This window comes from Petaurus breviceps, unplaced genomic scaffold (assembly GCF_028583685.1).
Source record: "Petaurus breviceps papuanus isolate PSGF00001 unplaced genomic scaffold, PetGlider_PUasm1.0 90591, whole genome shotgun sequence".
NCBI classification, from domain to species: domain Eukaryota; kingdom Metazoa; phylum Chordata; class Mammalia; order Diprotodontia; family Petauridae; genus Petaurus; species Petaurus breviceps.
The window spans coordinates 349,595-367,619 of NW_027187280.1; the positions used below are offsets into that span (position 1 = coordinate 349,595).

The window sequence follows — 18,025 nt, forward strand, 5'->3', positions numbered from 1 at the left end:
TTGTGCCTCAATGGCCTCCTCTGCAAAATGTGAAGTAGAGGCAGGGTTCAAACACATATCCTATAAGTTTCATTATTCCTTTAAAAATGATTTAGTCTGGGGGCAGCTAGGTGTCACAGTGAATAGAGCACTCATCTTGGAGTCAGGAGGACCTGAGTTCAAATCCAGTTTCAGATACTTAACACAAAACTAGCTGTGTGACCCTGGGCAACTTAATCCCAATTGCCCTACCCTCTCCCCTCCAAAAAGCAAAAAAAAAAACAAAAAAAACCCTCAAAACAAAACAAAAATCAGTTAGTCCGGGGAAGTTAGGTGGCCCAGTGGTTAGAGCACCACCTTGGAGTCAGGAGGACCTGAGCGCAAATATGACCTCAGTCACTTCCTATCTGTGTGACCCTTGCCAAGTTACTTAACCCTGATTCCTCAAAAAAAAAATCAATTATTCTATTACTCTCAGGATAATTTTGTAAATTGTAGTAATTCCCTTAAGAACATTTGTGTTTGTGTCTAAAGAAAACATTATTATTATAACCAGTGGTCGCCAACCTTTTCAGAGTTGTGATCGCCATCAGTTGTTTGTGGGTGTAGAGGAGGAGAGACAGGGAGGCTTCCTTTCACTATGGAGAGTAGGCAGGGGAAGGAAATGGTGGGGCTTCTGTTAACTGTGGTCTGGCCTTGTGGGCCAGCCCTATGGGACAATGAAAAGAAAAGGAAAGAACAGCGTGGGATTTGTGAGGAGCAACTTCCAGAGGACATAAGAGCTCAGTCATTTAGGAAGAAGCAGCTTGACCCTGGCTTCAAGTGTCAGATTCCACCAGAGTGAAATTGGCTTTGGATCTAAGATGTGGTAGAGAGCTGATGTGCTCTCAGGAGCATAAAAACAGGTTGTATTCCCAGGAGTGGAGATAAGCAGCCCTGAATCGTCCACATTCGTTTTCCGCATTCCCTTCCTTCTGTAACCAGTGACAGTCCTCAGATAGCTAGCAAGGATCAAGGGGTGCCAGGGTCCAGGAACAGGACTTATTCATCTCTTTAATCCTTGTTCTATGATGGATTTAGATGGAGAGCTAAGCTCAAACCACTTCTTTTTGAACCCTGAGCTCCCTCTCCATCCTCCAAGTTCCGATGGCCCTCATTCAACACAATATATGGAGGTAACATAGGATTGTGGGAAGAGCAGTGGATTTGGGATCCAATCCTCACCCTGTCACTTGTTCCTTGTGTGACCCCAGATAAGTCACACACAGGGCCTCAGTTTCTCCATCTGTTCAATAAAGGGATTGAACTAAATGGCCTCTAAAGTCCCTTCCAGCTCTACGTCTAGAATCTCAGGTCATTAAGCTGGTTCCTTTGGTTTTAAGTCCTGTGTTCTAATATATCATCTTATGACAGTGAATCTTAGAGTTGATGGTGATTTACAAGCCCAGCCTCTAGCACCAACAAGAACCCCCTTTATAATGTCTCTGACAAGTGTTCATATACCCTCTGATAGATAGCCTCCAAGGCAAGGCCACTCACTCCAACTCCCTCTTTCCTTTAGAGAGCTCTGTGACAAAATCTGTGGGTTTTTTGCTTCTTTGTTTTCTCCCTATACTGAGCCAATATCAACCCTTCTGCATCTTCAGCCACTGATCCTAGTTCTGCTTTCTGGAATGAAATAGAATAAGTCTAATCCCTCTTTGATATGACAGGTTTTCAGATGCTTGTAAATCATCTCTTATACAGCTGTCTTGTAATGTCCTTTAATGTTATATGTGCAGTGGGGAGAAGTATGGTAGGCATGATACATTTCCAAAGACCAACATGTAAAATGTGACAAAGGATATATTAAGATACTGTATATTTTCTCCCATACTGGGAGATATTGTACATTTTCTCCCAGAATGCCCATATAGCTTTGTACCATTGGATGTCCTCCTTACCTACAATGATATTCCTCCTCACTTCTGCCTCTAAAAATCCCTAGTTCCCTTCAAAATTTAACTTAAACACCAACTTCTAGAGGAGACCTTTCTTGTTCCTCCAATACCTTATATTTATTTTGTATATATTGTATGTGTGTATATACACACATATATATACATCAATATAAATATATATTTTACATATTTATATATAGTATATTTTGTGTGTGTGTATATATATATATATGTACATATTACCTCTTAAAATAGAATATAATCTCCTTGAATGCAAAAATTAATTCATTTTTCATCTTTGTATCCCCAGTACTTGGAACATGGTAGTTAATTACATAAATGTTTGTTGATTGACAGATAGAATGATTGAAGTGTAACATCAGAAACGAGGAGGTGGGCCAATGTCACATCCAAAGGAAGGGATAATTTATGGACCAAGAAAACCAGATTTGAAGATGAGGAACTGGTGTAACCTTGGGCAAGTCACTTACTTAACCTCTCTTAGGCCTCAGTTTTCTCCTCTGTGAAATGAGAGGGTCAGACCAGATAGCCTGAGCACTGATATCCAAAGGTGTAAACAGATTTAGAAGATGTCCAACTCATTCGGTTGATCCTCTGTGGAGGAACTATAGAGAACCATGGAGGAGCAGTTCCTAAGAGGAGACCATGTTTTCTACTGTCCTGTTGAAATGACTCATTATGGCCCAGACATCTTTAAGCTGCCACCTCCTCTGCTCCAGCCTCCGCTTCCAGCAGGGCACTCTAAGTTCCTGCTCTGGGACTCTGGGTTTCTGATTGGTGAACATGACTGTTCATCCTAGCCATCTTCATGCCATGCTGCCACAGGTGTGCCCTCCTCCCCCCCAGCCCCCACTCTGTTTCTTCCTCTAGTAAGAACAGTAATCTAACAACACCATCAAAACACTTCTCTCTGGTCACTGCTCCCCCATTTGTGTTATCTTCCTCTACGAGAATGGAAATTCCCTGAGGGCAGGCACTGTCTTGCTTATAATTGTATCGCAGCATTTAGCATAGCTCCTATAACATTTTTGTTTTTCTGTCAGCTCAGTCGTTTCAGTCATGTCAAGCTCTTTGTGACCTCATTTTGGAGTTTTCTTGGCAGAGATATGGAGTGGTTTGCCATTTCCTTCTCCCGTTCATTTTAAAGATGAGGAAAGTGAGGCAAATGGGGGATTAAGTGCCTTGCCCAGGGTCCCACAGCTAGTAACTGTCTGAGGCTAGAGTTGAACTTGGGGAAGATGAGTCTGGTACTTTATTCACTGTGCCTTCTAGCTGCCCCGCTCCTAAAATAATGTGTGCCTAATAAATGCTTTTCCATTCCACTATATGTGCAGTTTCCTATCTACCCCTACCCCCTCCCCATCACTACTCCCACACACAGACATTACACAGCTTCACATTTCACCAAGGGACTTGGCAAGAAGAGCTTAGGATTTATATATACCAGGACATGTTAACATAGAGAGAGTCAAGGTTTTGTGTTTATTGGAAAAGGGTATATTAAGGTTAAAATGAAAAACATTGCCTTAAGAAAGCCTCAGTAGGATTCCCTCTAACCCCACAAACTCCCAACCCAAAGAAAATTTTCATTTGCTTTTTAACAAAATAAAATCCCTCCCACTGAACTTTTTTCATTTTTTTTCATTTTTCATTTCCTTTTTTACACCATCCTTTCTCTTCACCAATTATAAATCTAGAAGTTTTTGTAAGTGTCTCTTGGTGGATCAAGTTCCAGAGTAATAGTCAGTGGAAGCCAGTTCCCCACCAATCCTTATGGGTACCAAGGATGGAGATGATGTGCAGATGATCATGGCAGTCAGACAGCCTCCCTCAAGAATAGATAAAATCTGCCCCAAACACCAGGAAATTCTAGAGAGAGATGGAAATTCAGTTCACTGGAAAGATCTTTCTTGGTCTTGCTGTTGTGTGTTGTTTTTATAGAAGAAATACTATCAGCCCCTGTGTTGGGAGGGGAGAGGATACAGTAGGATCCCAATGCCTGGAAAATGCAGGCTGTAATGACAGCTGGGAAGCCAGGCTGCTCCGAGGGAGCCCAGATTGGTCAGGCAGCTGGGGCAGTCCTGCCATAGTGGATTTGTTGCAAGTCCAGCAGGTAACTGTTCTTTCTAGTGACTTGGGGGAATATCCAGTTGTTTGATCTCCTTCATTTTTCATCTCTGCTTATGACAGCCCTTATAGAAATCTGCGCTTAAATCAAGCTGGCAAAACCTTTCTTCTTTCCCTTTTCCTTCACTCAAAACTTTCTAAAACCACAGTTAACAGCTTTAAGGTAGAGACTTCTCAGGCCAAGTCTGGTGGAATTTTGGGAAGGGGGAAGAAGGTGACACACAAACATCTTTTACTCAACCATTCACCTACACAAAAATGGCTGTTTGCACAATGTGGAACATTAACATTCAGGCACTGCCATATTGTGTGCTCACACACATCTCCTTTCCTGTCTTGACAAGTTGGAATAGTCCCATGGTTTCCTAACGGGCATTCCATTTGGATATTCTACTTGTCCTCTCAAATTCTAGAAGGCTAACATTTAACTTCTTGAAGCTTTAGCTTCCTCTTTTATTGGAGGAGGGAGAAGTGATCATCTTAATGATATCTAAGTTCTCCTCTAGCTCCAATCCCACAATCCTATGAAAAACAATCTTCCCTTCTTCCTACCTAAGCCAGCTGGCCCCTGCCAGCATCCTTAGGGCTCTACCATTCTTCTCCCAGGCCTAAAACCTCTTGGTCTCTGTTTTTCACCCCTTTTTCCATCATATGCATCACCTTGTCGTCCCCAAATGGCCAATGCTTTCCCACAGGGAAAAGTGCTGGATTTGGAGTCCTAGAGCCATATGTAAAAGTACTCCATCTAGTCTAACACAGGGTAGTAGAAAGAGAGATAGATTTGGAGTCAAGGAATGCGTGAGAATTTGCACAAATTACTTAATCCCTCTGGGTCTCAGTTTTCTCAGCTTAAAATGAAGGGGTTGGACCAGATTGCCTCCAAAGTCCTTTCAGCTCTAGATGTACCATCTTTATGGCCCCCTTCATTTTGCGGAAGAAGGATCTGAGGCACAGAAAGTTTCAATGACCTGCCCAATGCCACACAGATAGTAACCGACCTGAGATTTGAACCCCGTGCTATTTCTACTATTTCATGTTATCCATCAAAACACCTGGTGTCAATCTACAAAATGTCCCCTGCCCAACACTGCCCAAAGAGATTTCTCTCTCCTTTCAGCCTATTGTCCTTGTTGCTTTGCAGGTAAAGGAAGGAGGGGCTTTAACTGTATAATGATTTAGATTTTTTTATTTATTCTTTTGTGTATGTATGTGTGCATTTTATCTCCCCAAATGGATCAATAGTTCTACATGGGCATAGATCTATGTGTGCCCCATCTCACGGCTGAGTAATGCCTGCCAAATATATGTTGATGGACTCTCAATTTAGATATTTTATAATGTTATTTGACTGCCTTTAAGCAGTAAAAGTGCTCCATTGTTACTTTGTGTGGATAAGTGTGGGACACTCAGCATGGTGTGGTAAAAAGAACACTGACCTCAGAGATTTTTGGATTTGGGTTCAAATCATAGTTCATCCATTTGTTATTAATTGTGTGACCTTGGCTGAATCATTTCCCCTTGATTGACTTCTCAACTAAGAGAAGGGGCAGAGGTGACCTCTAAAGTCTTCCATTGATGGAAATCTATTTAATATGCTATTCTAAGATCCCTTCTGGCTATAGCTGTCTGAGTCTACAAGAGGCATTTACTGACCTTGTGAGGATACACAATATAGTCTGAGAAGTGAAGGTTTGTTGGCACTGGTAGAGGGTAGCCTTGCTCCAGCCTCCCTGGAAAGAAAAACAGAGGATGAAGTGAGAAGGATAAAGAAGATGCAAGAAACAGCACTGCAGGGCGTGATGAAAGCAAATTTCACATGCTTATTCTTTTTCACCAGGTTGGTGACTCCTAAAAGGAAATATTTTCTCATAGAGATCCAGAGAGGGAGCCATGGATCTTTTGAGTCTGGAGATCTTTTCTGTCTTCCAAAGTTCTCTATTAACCCCTTAGAGGCAACTCGTGTCTTAGGAGCCTAGATTTAGGATTGGAGAGTAACTTCTGGTCCAGTTTCGATTTAGTCAAAGAGCTATCTACATGTGGCCTCAAGGCTGCAGGTTCTCCTACACACACACTCTTCTAGTCCAACCCTGCCACTTTACAGTTGGGAAGAAATTGAGGCCTAGTAAAATTCATGACTTGCACAAGTTATATAGGAAGTAAGCAGAAAAGCCAGGATTTGAACACAAATCCTCTGACTCCTAAACCAGCACTTTGAACATCCAACATTTAGCACCTACTGTATGTAGAGCCCTATGCAGGGCACAAAAGGAGTTATAAAGTTGAGATGAGAACCAAGCCCTGCCCTCCTGGAGCTCACAGTCTGGTTAGGGAGGTGGGGGAAAACGGGGTAAGACAATATAATAGATAGCTTTGATGCATGGTACTAAGTATTTTGTACATTAGAGTGGTACAAGCTATGTAAGGTCTGAGGAAGTCGGAGAGTGAGGAATGGAGAGGTGGAATCAGTGATGGCCTCATAACAGAAGAAACTCTTGAATTGGGCCTTTGGGTTAGGTAACATGTAATACCTTCAAGTGATCAGCCAAATCTTTACCAGGAATGAATACCCAGGAGTAAAACCCAACCTTGGGTACCTAGCACTGTGAGAAGACAGATCTATCTTCACTAGCCCACCTGATGCCACACAGCACACAGACGGACAAGCTCTGGCAATGACAAGGCAGTGAAAACAAAGAAAGCCCAGCATCAGGAGCTTCCCGTTATGGTACAGCTCAGAATGGTACTGAACCAGCAAACTAGACACTCAGTGGGTCCACTCACTGCTCCTCTCTTAGTGTCCTCTACCTCTTAGAATTTCTAGGCTTAGCTCATCTCCTACTTAAGGCTTTTCAGGATCCCCTGTCACTCTCCCATCATCCCCCAGCTTGGGGGTGGGGCAAAATAAGCCTTGGAGCCACCTGCGACTTCCAGATTCTTAAGATGCTACTCTTAAGGAGTAACAGGGTTACGTATACTGGCAAACAGGGTTAAACGTCCTCAGGGGGCTACTCTTAATCTGGAACTCAAAGTTTTAAAAACAAATGTTAAAAAAATCATTTTTATATGCAACCGAAAAATAAGATATACAGGCAATGGGGTATAGAAATCCATCTTACCCTTCAAGAAAGTAAGGGGAGGGATAGGGGGGATATAAGAGAGGGTAGATTGGGGGAAGGGGTATTCAGCATGCTTGTCACCTTGGGGTGGGGGGTAGGGGAGAGATGGGGAGAAAATTTGTAATTCAAAATCTTGTGGAAATGAATGTTGAAAACTAAAAATAAATAAATAATTTCAAAAAAAATTTTTTTTTTAAAAAGAGGCTACTCTTAAGCTGCCCCAGCTTCTAGTACCACTGGATATATTTTGTTTGTACTTCCACGTGCACGTGCTATCTTCCCTGATCGAATTTAAACTCCCTGAAGGCAGGGTCTGTCTTTTTCATCCCCAGAATTTAGCACAATGCCTGGTACATAGAAGATGCTTAATAAAGGCTTAATAATCAATCGATTGATCTACAGAATGGGGATAGTAATATTTGGATCACTTATCTCACAGGGCTGTTGTTAGGAAAGTGTTTGATAAACATTAGAGAACTGTAGAAATAGGGATCATTAGCTGGAGTCTAGGGGGAGAGGGAAGATGAATAGAGAGAGGATCCTGCTATTTCCATGTGGTCCACTTGGACCTAAGACCAACCAATCCTCCAATGCTTCTTACCATTAATTATAGGGAGCCAAACTTTGGACATGTAATAAGTAAAAGGGTTCTCCATCAAGGATACCTGGGAACAGAAAGGAAGACGACATGGTTAATGACCAAAGTCCCCAACCAGTGAATTCTAGTACCCTGCTGTCCCTCCATTCCTCATTCCCTCTCTCCCTGAAAGCTTCAGCCCTCTCCCAAATGAAATTAGATATTGCCACCCCCCATTCAAGGTCAATACCATCAAATGAAGAGAACAGAGGTTTCAGTTTAGAGCAGAAAAAAGGAAGTGGTAGACTACAGTAGGAAAAGCCCCAACCCATAAGACAAGAGACCTAGTTTAAATCCTGGTTCTTCCCCTTCCTGGCTGTGTACCCTTGGCAACTCTCTTTCTCCTTTTGGGCCTGTTTTCCCAACTATCATTTAACAAGTATTTATTAATCATTCACTCTGTATTGAGCATTGATTATTAATGATTAATGGATTATTAATTAAATTATTAATAATTAACTGATAATTAATTAATGTTCATAATTAATATTTCTATAGCATTTACTATGTGCCTGACACTGTTAGGTGGCGCAGTAAATAGAGCACTGGCCCTGGAGTCAGGAGGACCTGAGTTCAAATCTATTCTCAGACACAACACAAAAACTAGCAGTGTGACCTTGGGAAAGTCACTTAACCCCAATTGCCCTCCCCAAAAAAGGCAAAAGAAAAAAAAAAGAATAAGCTTAGGGGCGGCTAGGTGGCAAAGTGAATAGAGCACCAGCCTGGAGGGGGGCCTGAGTTCGAATCTGGCCTCTCGATAATTGACACTGGCCGAGCGACTTTGGGCAAGTCACTTAATCCCAATTGCCCTCCAAAAAGCAAAAAAAAAAAAAAAACTTGCCCAGAGTCACAGGGTTAGCAAGTGTCTGAGGTTGGGTTTGATCTCAGGTCTTCCTGACTCCAGCCCAGCACTCTAACCACTGTTCCACCTAGCTTCCCTAAATCCATCTTACCCCAATTAAAAAAAAAAAGTGAAAAATTCAATCACTCAATTATTTGTCTATGATCTTATAAAATCGTAGGATTTAGAGTGGAAAAGGGTTTAGAGATTATCTAGTCCAGGGGTTCTAAAGCATTTTGGGTCATGGACCCCTCTAGCAGTCTGGGAAAGAACAAGTGCCACTCTGATGAAACCTTCTAGGAATTTTTTTTTAATTCATAATTGAAGAAAATGATAAACTTTAGTTAGAGGTTAGTGAAAATAAAAATTTTTTTCTTTTTTTTTTCTAATCCAAATTCATGTACTTGTAAGAAATCTCTCCAGGCCCTTTCCTAATGTTTTTTACAAACCTGGGTGTGGTCCCTAGAGCAATTCCCATGGAGACCATGAAATAGCAAAAGCTGCTCACATCTCTACAAAACTTAATAGTTTACAAGGTGTTTTCCCCTCCCAATCTTGAGTCCAGAAAGCTGTTGGTTTCTCTCAGACTCACCTGGAAATTGCCGATATATGATTGCTTCAATTCCACATTGAGGCTATAGAGAAGGTAGAGAAGAGAGAGAAGAGGAGATACTTGAATTTCAGACCTTTTAAGTATTCTACCTTGAGGGGCAGGCTTTGGGGGTTAGAGGAAAGTTTTCAAATTGATTTGGAGTGGAATTAGAGGCAGAAGAGAGGTATTAGAAATACTTAACTCTCATAAAGCGCCTTGTAGAAAAGAGGTTCTGCCCAACAGAGTAGGATTGACCAACCCAACTGGAGACATAGCATTTGTAGCCAGAACATTTAGTCTGGAATCCCAGCTCTGCCATTTAATAACCAAGTCACTTCCCATTTCTGAGACTGTTTTATTGTCTATAAAATGGGGATAATAATTGCACCTCACAGTCCAGTTGCAAGGGCCCATTCATGAACCCTGAGTGCAATATAAGAATGTCCACTATTATTCTTGCTGATTCAAGTTCATTTCCAGGACCAAGTGTCCAAGTCCATAATTTGCTACACCTTCCAGTAAGGAGGAAAGTATAGCTAGCTACTTGGCCATTTCTCTGCTCCATCCTGGAACCTTATGGCCATTCAAAATCTCCCCATTCCTTCCTCCTCCCCCCTCAAAGGCCACTTGTATCTGAGGAAATAATAATAAAAATAATAATAGTGGGGCGAAAGGTAGCACAGCAAGTAAGAGCACCAGCCCCAGAGTCAGGATGACCTGGGATTGAATCCGGGCTCTGATACTTAGCACCACACACAGAAATAACTGGCTGTGTAACCTGGAGCAAGTTACTTAACCCCTATTGCTTAAAAAAAAATAATAATAAATCTCAAAAAGGTGGGACCTTGCTGCCGCATGTTCTATGCTTAGCAGATTAACAGCTATATTTATCCCAAACTCTATTATGCTAAAAAAAATTTAAAAACCAAAAGGATATTAAGTCCATGCACCATGGCAAAAATTATAAATGTCAAAATTATGTTGGGGAGAAATAAAGTAGTAATAGGTTCTGAATGAAGGCTTCACTATATTTAATTCTATTCATCAGAAATACATTAAGCATCTATTATGTGCCAGACACAGTACTAAGCCCTAGAGATACAAAGGTGAAAAAGAAATTGTTCCTGCATTCATGTAAGTTACATTCTACTTGGGAGGATTCAGCACATAGTGTTTGTATTCCTATATACAAAAACAATACATGCAACTCCTAAGAACTTTATCATTATTAGGGCAATTAAAAGTAGTTTACATAGACAGAGGGCATGGGTATAAATCTAATATGTTGGAATAATCTCCAAAAAAAATGAAGAGGGAAGAAAAAGGGATGCACTAGGAGAAGGGGGAAGGAGAAGTAGAATAGGGGAAAACCTTCTCACATAAAAGAGATGTGTAAGGAAGAGCTTTTACAATGGATGGGAAAATGTATTGAGGGCTGGCAGGCTATGCTTGAACCTCATTCTCATTGGAATTGATTCAGAGAAGGATAAACAAGAAAATTGGATAGAAGAAAATACAGTTAGGAATCATAACTATGAGTGTGAATGGGATAAGCTCACCCATAAAACAGAAGCAGATAGCAGAGTGGATTAGAAACCAGAATCCAACAATATGTTGCTTACAAGGGTTATACCTCTAACAGAAAGACACACAGAGAATTAACATAAAGGGCTGGAGCAGTCATTATGCTTCAGCTGAAGTAAAAAAAAATGGCAGAGGGTAGCAATCATGATCTCAGACAAAGCAAAAGCAAAAATAGACCTAATTAAAAGAGATAATTAGGGAAACTATATTTTTGCTAACAGGTAACCATAGACAATGAGGTCATAACAAAAAATTTTACAAGTTTTTATGATGAAGACCTCACTTTTTCAGAAATATACTCCATATAGAACCAAGTCAAATGTATAAAAATAAGAGCAATTCCCCAATTGGTAAATGGCCAAAGGATATGAACAGACAGTTTTCAGAAGAAGAAATCAAAGCTATCTATAGTCATACAAAAATGCTTAAAATCACAATTGATTAGAAAAATACAAATTAAAATAACTCTGAAGTACTACCTTACATATATCATAAATGACAAATACTGGAGGGGATGAGGGAAAATAGGTACACTAATGAATTGTTGGTGGAGTAGTGAACTGGTCCAGCCATTTTGGAAAACATTCTCAATGCTCAAAACATCTTTCATGCTCAAAGGGCTATAAAACTGTGCCTACCCTTTGACCCAGCAATACTGCTACTACATCTATATCCCAAATAGAGTAAAGGAAAAGGAAAAGGATCTATATGTACAAAAATATTTATAGCAGATTTTTTTGTGGTAGAAAAGAATTGGAAATATAGGGGGTGGTCATCAATTGGAGAATGACTGAACAAGTTGTGGCATACGATTGTGATAACATACTATTGTGCTATAAGAAATGACAATGGAGTGGCTTCAGGAAAAAAAAAAAACATGGCAAGACCTCTATGAACTGATGTAAAGTGAATAGAGAAGAACCAAGTGATCATTGTGCACAGTAACAGCAATGTTGTAATGATAATTAATTGTGAAAGACTTGACTACTCTGATCAATACAGTTATCCAAGACAATTCCAAAGCACTCATGACAAAAAAAAAAAATGCTCATCTACCTCCAGAGAGAGAACTTATGAACTCTGAAAGCAAATTGAAATATAATTTTCTCATTTCATTTTTCTTGCTTTCTTTTTGAAATATGACTAATATGGAAATGTTTTGTATGACTTCACATGTATAATTGATATCTTATTGCTTGTCTTCTTAGAGGGTGGGAGAGGTGGGGGAAGGAAGGAGGGAGAGAATTTGGAACTTAAAATTTTAAAAGAAAACAATGCTAATTTTTTTTAAGTAAGAGAACTAGTATTCCTCAAGGGACAATGAATTACTCAAATTCATAGGGTGAGGAGGGGGAAGAGCCTAGACTCAAAAAACCCTCCTAGATCATCTTACCTTTCCAATGTCATGTGCCCAAAAAAGGAACCAGACTTCACTTTAATATAGAGGGTAACAGTTGTTTTCTAGAATGAAAATAGAAAGTGATATCGTTGCATTAGCTCCTATTATCAAGAAATTTTTGAGCTGTTAAAGACTTTGAGAAGTCAGTAGAGCCTATGAAAAGCCCTTTCTTGGAATAGTCAATAAATTAGACCCTTCTTTGAAGAAACACTAGAGATACTCTGATTGGGGCAATTAAAGGACTGATTAAACAATTACAGACTTTTCTTTCCCTAGTTGCCTTTGAGTCATTCTAGAACTATAGAGCTCAGGAAGGGGGTAGAGCAGGTTGCTTAATTAGCAAACTCAACTAGAGGTGTACCAACCCTTCCCTCATTTAGAATGGGAGCCCCTTGGGGGCAGGGACTGTTTTCTCTCTTTTCTTTTTTTTTTTTTTTTTTTGTAACCTCAGCAGCACTTAATAAGTGCTTTGGAAATGTTAATTGATTGATTCCTTCCATTTCATTACCAAAAATTCTTTTTTAAATTTTTTTTTGGAAGGCAATTGGGGTTAAGTGACTTGCCCAAAGTCACACAGCTAGTAAGTGTTAAGTGTCTGAGGCTGGATTTGAACTTAGGTCCTCCTGACTCCAGGGCTGGTGCTATATTCACTGTGCCACTTAGCCACCCCAGAATTTCCCATTCACCTGGCCATTTCCTTTCTTTTTTTCCAGAGGTTCTGAAAAGTGAATTCTGTCCCTTCCCCTGTGGCATAGTTGGGTCTAGGGCAGTACTAAGGATGCACCACAGGTCATCTTGGAAAGATGCCCCCCGCAGCAACCCCAGGTAAGAATTCTGGCTTGTCGTTCCTAATGTTTCATTCCTCCAGCTCCTCAGTCCTTCTGACCTGGGGGCCAGCCTTTAAAGAATAGACAGAAAAGCACTGGAATCCTCAGATTGTGAGCTCCTTGAAGATTGGGACCGTCTTTGGCCTCTTTTTATATCCCCAGTGATCGGCATAGTGCCTGCCATTTAGTAGGTTAGTAATTTATTGATTGACTTATTGATCTGTACTCCAATCTTGTCTTTGCCACTCATTAATGGCATGACCGGGGGCAAGTCACATCACTAGTTTGGGTGAAGTTTCTTCAGCTAAAAGATAAAGGTAATCCCTTTTTGTCTACCTCCCTCCTCATGGCTGTCAGGAGAGCCCAGTGAGACATTGCCCGTCAATATCACTGTAAGTGATGAAGCACAGTGTCAGCGTGGCATGAGAGTGTTATCATTTATACATCTCAACGCCCAGCCCCAAAACAACCAGAAGTCACATCAGCATTGGTATCAGCTTCCTCTTGGGAATAGTTTTTCACTGTCAAAAGGGCTTTCATATACATCATCTAATCTGACCCACACATCCATCCAGTGAGCCAGTTATTATTTGCCTCCTTATTTTGAGAACCAAAGAATTTGGAATTGGGAAGAATCCTGTTGGACACTGAGTCCAAACATTCTACTTTTGCAGATGAGTAAACACAAAGGAAGCACAGAGAGATCATGTGACTTGCTTAGAACCTCACTGAGCAGAGCATGGGTTTGAACTCTGCTCCTCTGAAAAGAGGTAGTATGGTTTAAAATAGGAGTTGTTAACTTCCATGTGTGTCCTGGACCCCTTTATCAATCATGTGAATCCTATGGACTGATTTTCAGAATAATGTTTTTAAATATATAGGATTATAAAGGAAATCAATTATATTTAAGTAGCTCTCAAATTAAAAAAAAAATTCCCAGGCCTCAAGTAAAGAACCTCTGGTTTAATGGATCTGGCAATGGACTTAGAATTAGGGAAAACCTGAGTTCAAATCCTGTCTCAAACACTTTGCTAATTGTGTGATCCTGGGCAAGTCACTTAACCACTCATCGGTTTTCACATCTACAAAATGGGAGGGAGAGGGGGGAAAGGTGGACTTGAGGAACCTTAAAGTTCATCTCCAAATCCAGATGAAGAAAACAGACCCAGAGAAGCAATGTGTATTGTCCAAGTTCATCAAGGAAGTTAAGGGCATAGACTAAAGCTAGAAACAAGCTTAAGGGATCATCAACTTCAACCTCTTCATTTTATAGCAGAAGAAATGGAGGCCTAGAGAGGAAAGGGACTTGCCCAAGATAAAGTATGTGGGATTTAAAGCCAGGTCCTCTGCCTCCAGATCCAATACATTTCCCAGAATACATATTAGTATCAGAGTGAAGACTACGACAAGGGTGGGGAACCAAGGTCCCTAACTCTATCTCCTGCCTTCTGGATTGTTGGGTTTTGTTTGTTTTCATAGTGCTACACATGTGGACAAACCAGAGCTCATCCAGTTGGGCTATGCCATCACCCATGAGCTTTCCCAGTCTGATCCAAACTGACCAGTTTCAGCGTAAAGAGTGGGGTCTCAGAAGAGTTGGAGAAAATTGCAAAAACATGGGTTGAAAGTGAAGACATGAGGCTCAGTTTCGTTCTAGAGTCGACGAAGATGGTTGGTTCAGAGGAGGGAAAGTCAACAACAATTTTCATTGCCATACTGGGGAAGTCCTTGTATAGCTGCAGACACAAAGAAAGAGAGGTTGAGGATGAAGCTCTTGGTTCTCACAAATCCTCGAAGAGATGGGCTAGCCCAGGCATGGGGACCCTGCAGCCTTTTGACCGAGGCCCAGTTTTACAGAACAAATCCTTTTATGGAGGGGATTGTTTGGGGAAGTTTAAATTCGGTCAAAGGGCCTCACTTGAGGACACATGTGGCCTTGGGACCACAGGTTTCCCAACCCTGGGCTAGACTTTTACATAAGCCCCATTGCTGGTAGGATCCTAAGTGACTGTAGCTGGGTACCTCCCCAGCACACTTTTCCTACTCTGTTCAATTCTAATCATTCAAAACTAACTTCAAGTCATTCACAATCTGTCTCTGAACTATATTTTTGGATGATTTCCCACTATTCCCTCTCATTCACTCAAGATTCTGCCAAACTAGCTTTGTTTTCCCTACATGCTGGGTTCTATCTCTGGGCCTCTGCAGTTTGTCCTCTGTATCTGGAATGTTCTCCATCTTCATCAAGATCCTTTAAGAATCAGTTCTAGGGCTATCTCCTACAAGAGGCCTTTCCTCACTGTCCTATTTCTTAATGCCCTTCCATAATTAACTTTGTATTTGTTCTGAATAGGTTTTGTATTTACTTATCTGTATATGTGTTGTTTCCACAACTAGAATGTCCCTCTTGAGGGAAGAAAATATTTCACTTTTTTGTAGATAACTTGTTTTTATAATGCCTTTATTTTTCAATATGTCTCTATACTGCTTCCTAGAAATCACCTCTTATAATATTTTTTTTAAATAGAAAAGAGGGAGGGGGAAAAAAGCAGTTCAGGAAAACAAACCAACCCACCAACCAAGTCCTCAGATCCCAGGTAGTCTGAGACTCTGTAATCTAGAGCCCCAGAAATAGCAGCTCCCTGCCATAGTCAGATCACCAGCTCTGTTTGCAGCCTCCATGGCCCCCTACTATCCTTCAGAGGTGCAACCCTTGTGGAGGTATAGCCTGTCCAGTGCCTCTGTGGCTGCCACAGCCCCTGCCTCCTCTTCAGGAGCCACAGCTTCTGAAGAACCAGAAAAGAAAGTTCTCACCCAAGTCCCTGGTGCTATCAGATGTCTCAGCATCAGATGTGTTTTTTGTTGGTGGAAATGTCACTACAGGACAAGCATCATTAGCAACTGCTTTACTACTGATCTCTAAGGATGATGGTATGCTGGTCAATGTTTAACAACCAGCTCTCCCGAAAAAGATATAGTAAGACACAGTTTTATAATTAATTCACATTATTAACATTTCCTTCATCACTTTCTTGAGTCTAGATAATCAACAAAACAATGAATCAGGCCTTGATTTGTGGTATTTGCCATTTTCAAAGTGTAAATGCTCACAATGAAAATGTCATAATTGGCTCTCATGAACTAGTAGGAGTTGGCTTCAGCCTACACCTGACTAGGAGCATGGTCCCTTTCCATCTGCTCTGCAGCCAAAACTGTCTGTATGTGTTCTCTCTCCCATTAGAATATGAGCTCCTTCAGAGCAAGGGACTGTCTTACCCTTCTAGAGGTTAGTCTTCTCTATGCTTAGCACAGTGGTTTGCTTATAGGTAACACTTAAGAGATGCTCATCGATTCATTCATTTATCCATACAGTGGCAGTAGAGAAGGTTCGAGTCAGGAGAGATCGCTTCTTGCTAGGCTGTCAAACTTCATAGATAAAGATGGGCCTACCATGTACTTTGAACAGGTTTCTCAATAATGGGGGAGGAGAGAAGTTGCACTAATCCATGCCCATGCTCTCCTGGTCCCCCTCGTAATCACAATGGGCTGCCACCCCGATGTCATGATGTGAAGTTTTAGCAGCTTAGCTAATCTTCTCCCTCCCAAGCTGGTTCAAAGATTGTTACAAAAAAGAGATGAGCCATTTACCTGAGGGATCAGAATTCCATAGTAGTCAGTCGACAAAATGTATTCAGAGTCCTTTGGAACCTGTAGTAAGAGAAAAAGCAAAGCATCTTGAGACTTGCAATCCAGCTGTGTGGGAGAACCAAAAATTATATTCAGGGCAGTAGAGATGGCTCAGACACACAACCCCTTTGAGCAGCAACATCTTCCCAGAAACTCAGAACTGCGCAAAGTCCAAGATCCCAGGCACACATACCACCTGCCCCTGAGATAACAATGCACCATAGTTTAGGCTACAGGACGCAGAGCTTGTCTGCCTGCAGACTGCTCACCCTCAACCCTCTATCACTGTTGCTATGCTGAGTAACTCCAACACACTCCTTTTCTTGACTCTGGGACTTTTCACTGACTGTCTCCAATGCCTAAAACTCCCTTCCTCTTCCTATCTGCCTCCTGACTTCCCCGGACGCTTTCAAATCTCAGCTAAAATCCCGTCTTCCAAGAGAAGCCATTCCTGATCATCCTCAATTCTACCACCATCCCTCTGTTGCTTATTTCCAATTTGTCCTTCATATGTCTTGCTTTTGCACAGTTGTGTGCTAGTTATTCTTTGTAAACCCCCTCCCCCCAAAAAAGTGTCCAGCACATAGTAGGTATTTTATAAAAATCTGATTTGGTTTAACTTGATTGAGTGCACGGGAGAGGAATCTTGGCTTTACTCATTCCATTCATCCCCCTCTAACAGACAGAAACTCTAGAGAAACAAGTTTTGGGTCCAAATAAGAAAAAACTTCCTAACAATAAGAGTTGTCCAAAAAGCAAACAGAAGTAATGACTTGAGGACTAGTGATTGTCTTTCACTAGAAGTGTCAGCAATGATGTGGAATAAGGGGTTCTTGTTTAGGTACAGGCTGCACTAAATGACCTATGGGCTTCTCTCTAATTCTGGGGTGTTGTAATTAATTTCATCTGCCCTGCCTTACCATGGAACTATTCATTTGGAGAGATTTGATTCCAGCGTTTTCATAAACATGTCTGGCTGAGTCAAAGAAGGAGTGTGAGACTCCAAAATAGACCATCTGTAGTTGGCTGTTACAGAAATCCATAGCAGAAGGAGAAAAGGGGTATGGTTTATGATGAGTCAAGCCGAAAAACTGGCCCTAGAAGTGAGTGCAAGAGAGAATACAATCAAGGACAAAGATTTCCCACAGAAAGTAATCAACTCTTAGGAACAATCAATAATTAAAAGTGTATAGCAACAGGTACACTCATACGTTGTTGGTAGAATGAATAGCTAACTTTTTAAATATTTGAAGAACAGTCTGGTGGTACACAGTA

At 41.0% G+C, this 18,025-nt stretch overlaps 1 protein-coding gene across 1 annotated transcript; it reads right to left on the reverse strand.

The window, feature by feature from the left end:
* Positions 1-7,752: 7,752 nt before the first annotated feature.
* LOC138142525 (bactericidal permeability-increasing protein-like) lies at positions 7,753-17,685 on the reverse strand. Its single transcript, XM_069063590.1, has 6 exons — positions 17,671-17,685; positions 16,712-16,771; positions 14,626-14,799; positions 12,231-12,298; positions 9,254-9,296; positions 7,753-7,848 (listed from the first exon to the last, which is right to left on the reverse strand). The coding sequence occupies exons 1-6, from the start codon at positions 17,683-17,685 to the stop codon at positions 7,753-7,755; spliced, it is 456 nt and encodes a 151-aa protein (XP_068919691.1).
* Between the last annotated feature and the right edge of the window lie 340 nt (positions 17,686-18,025).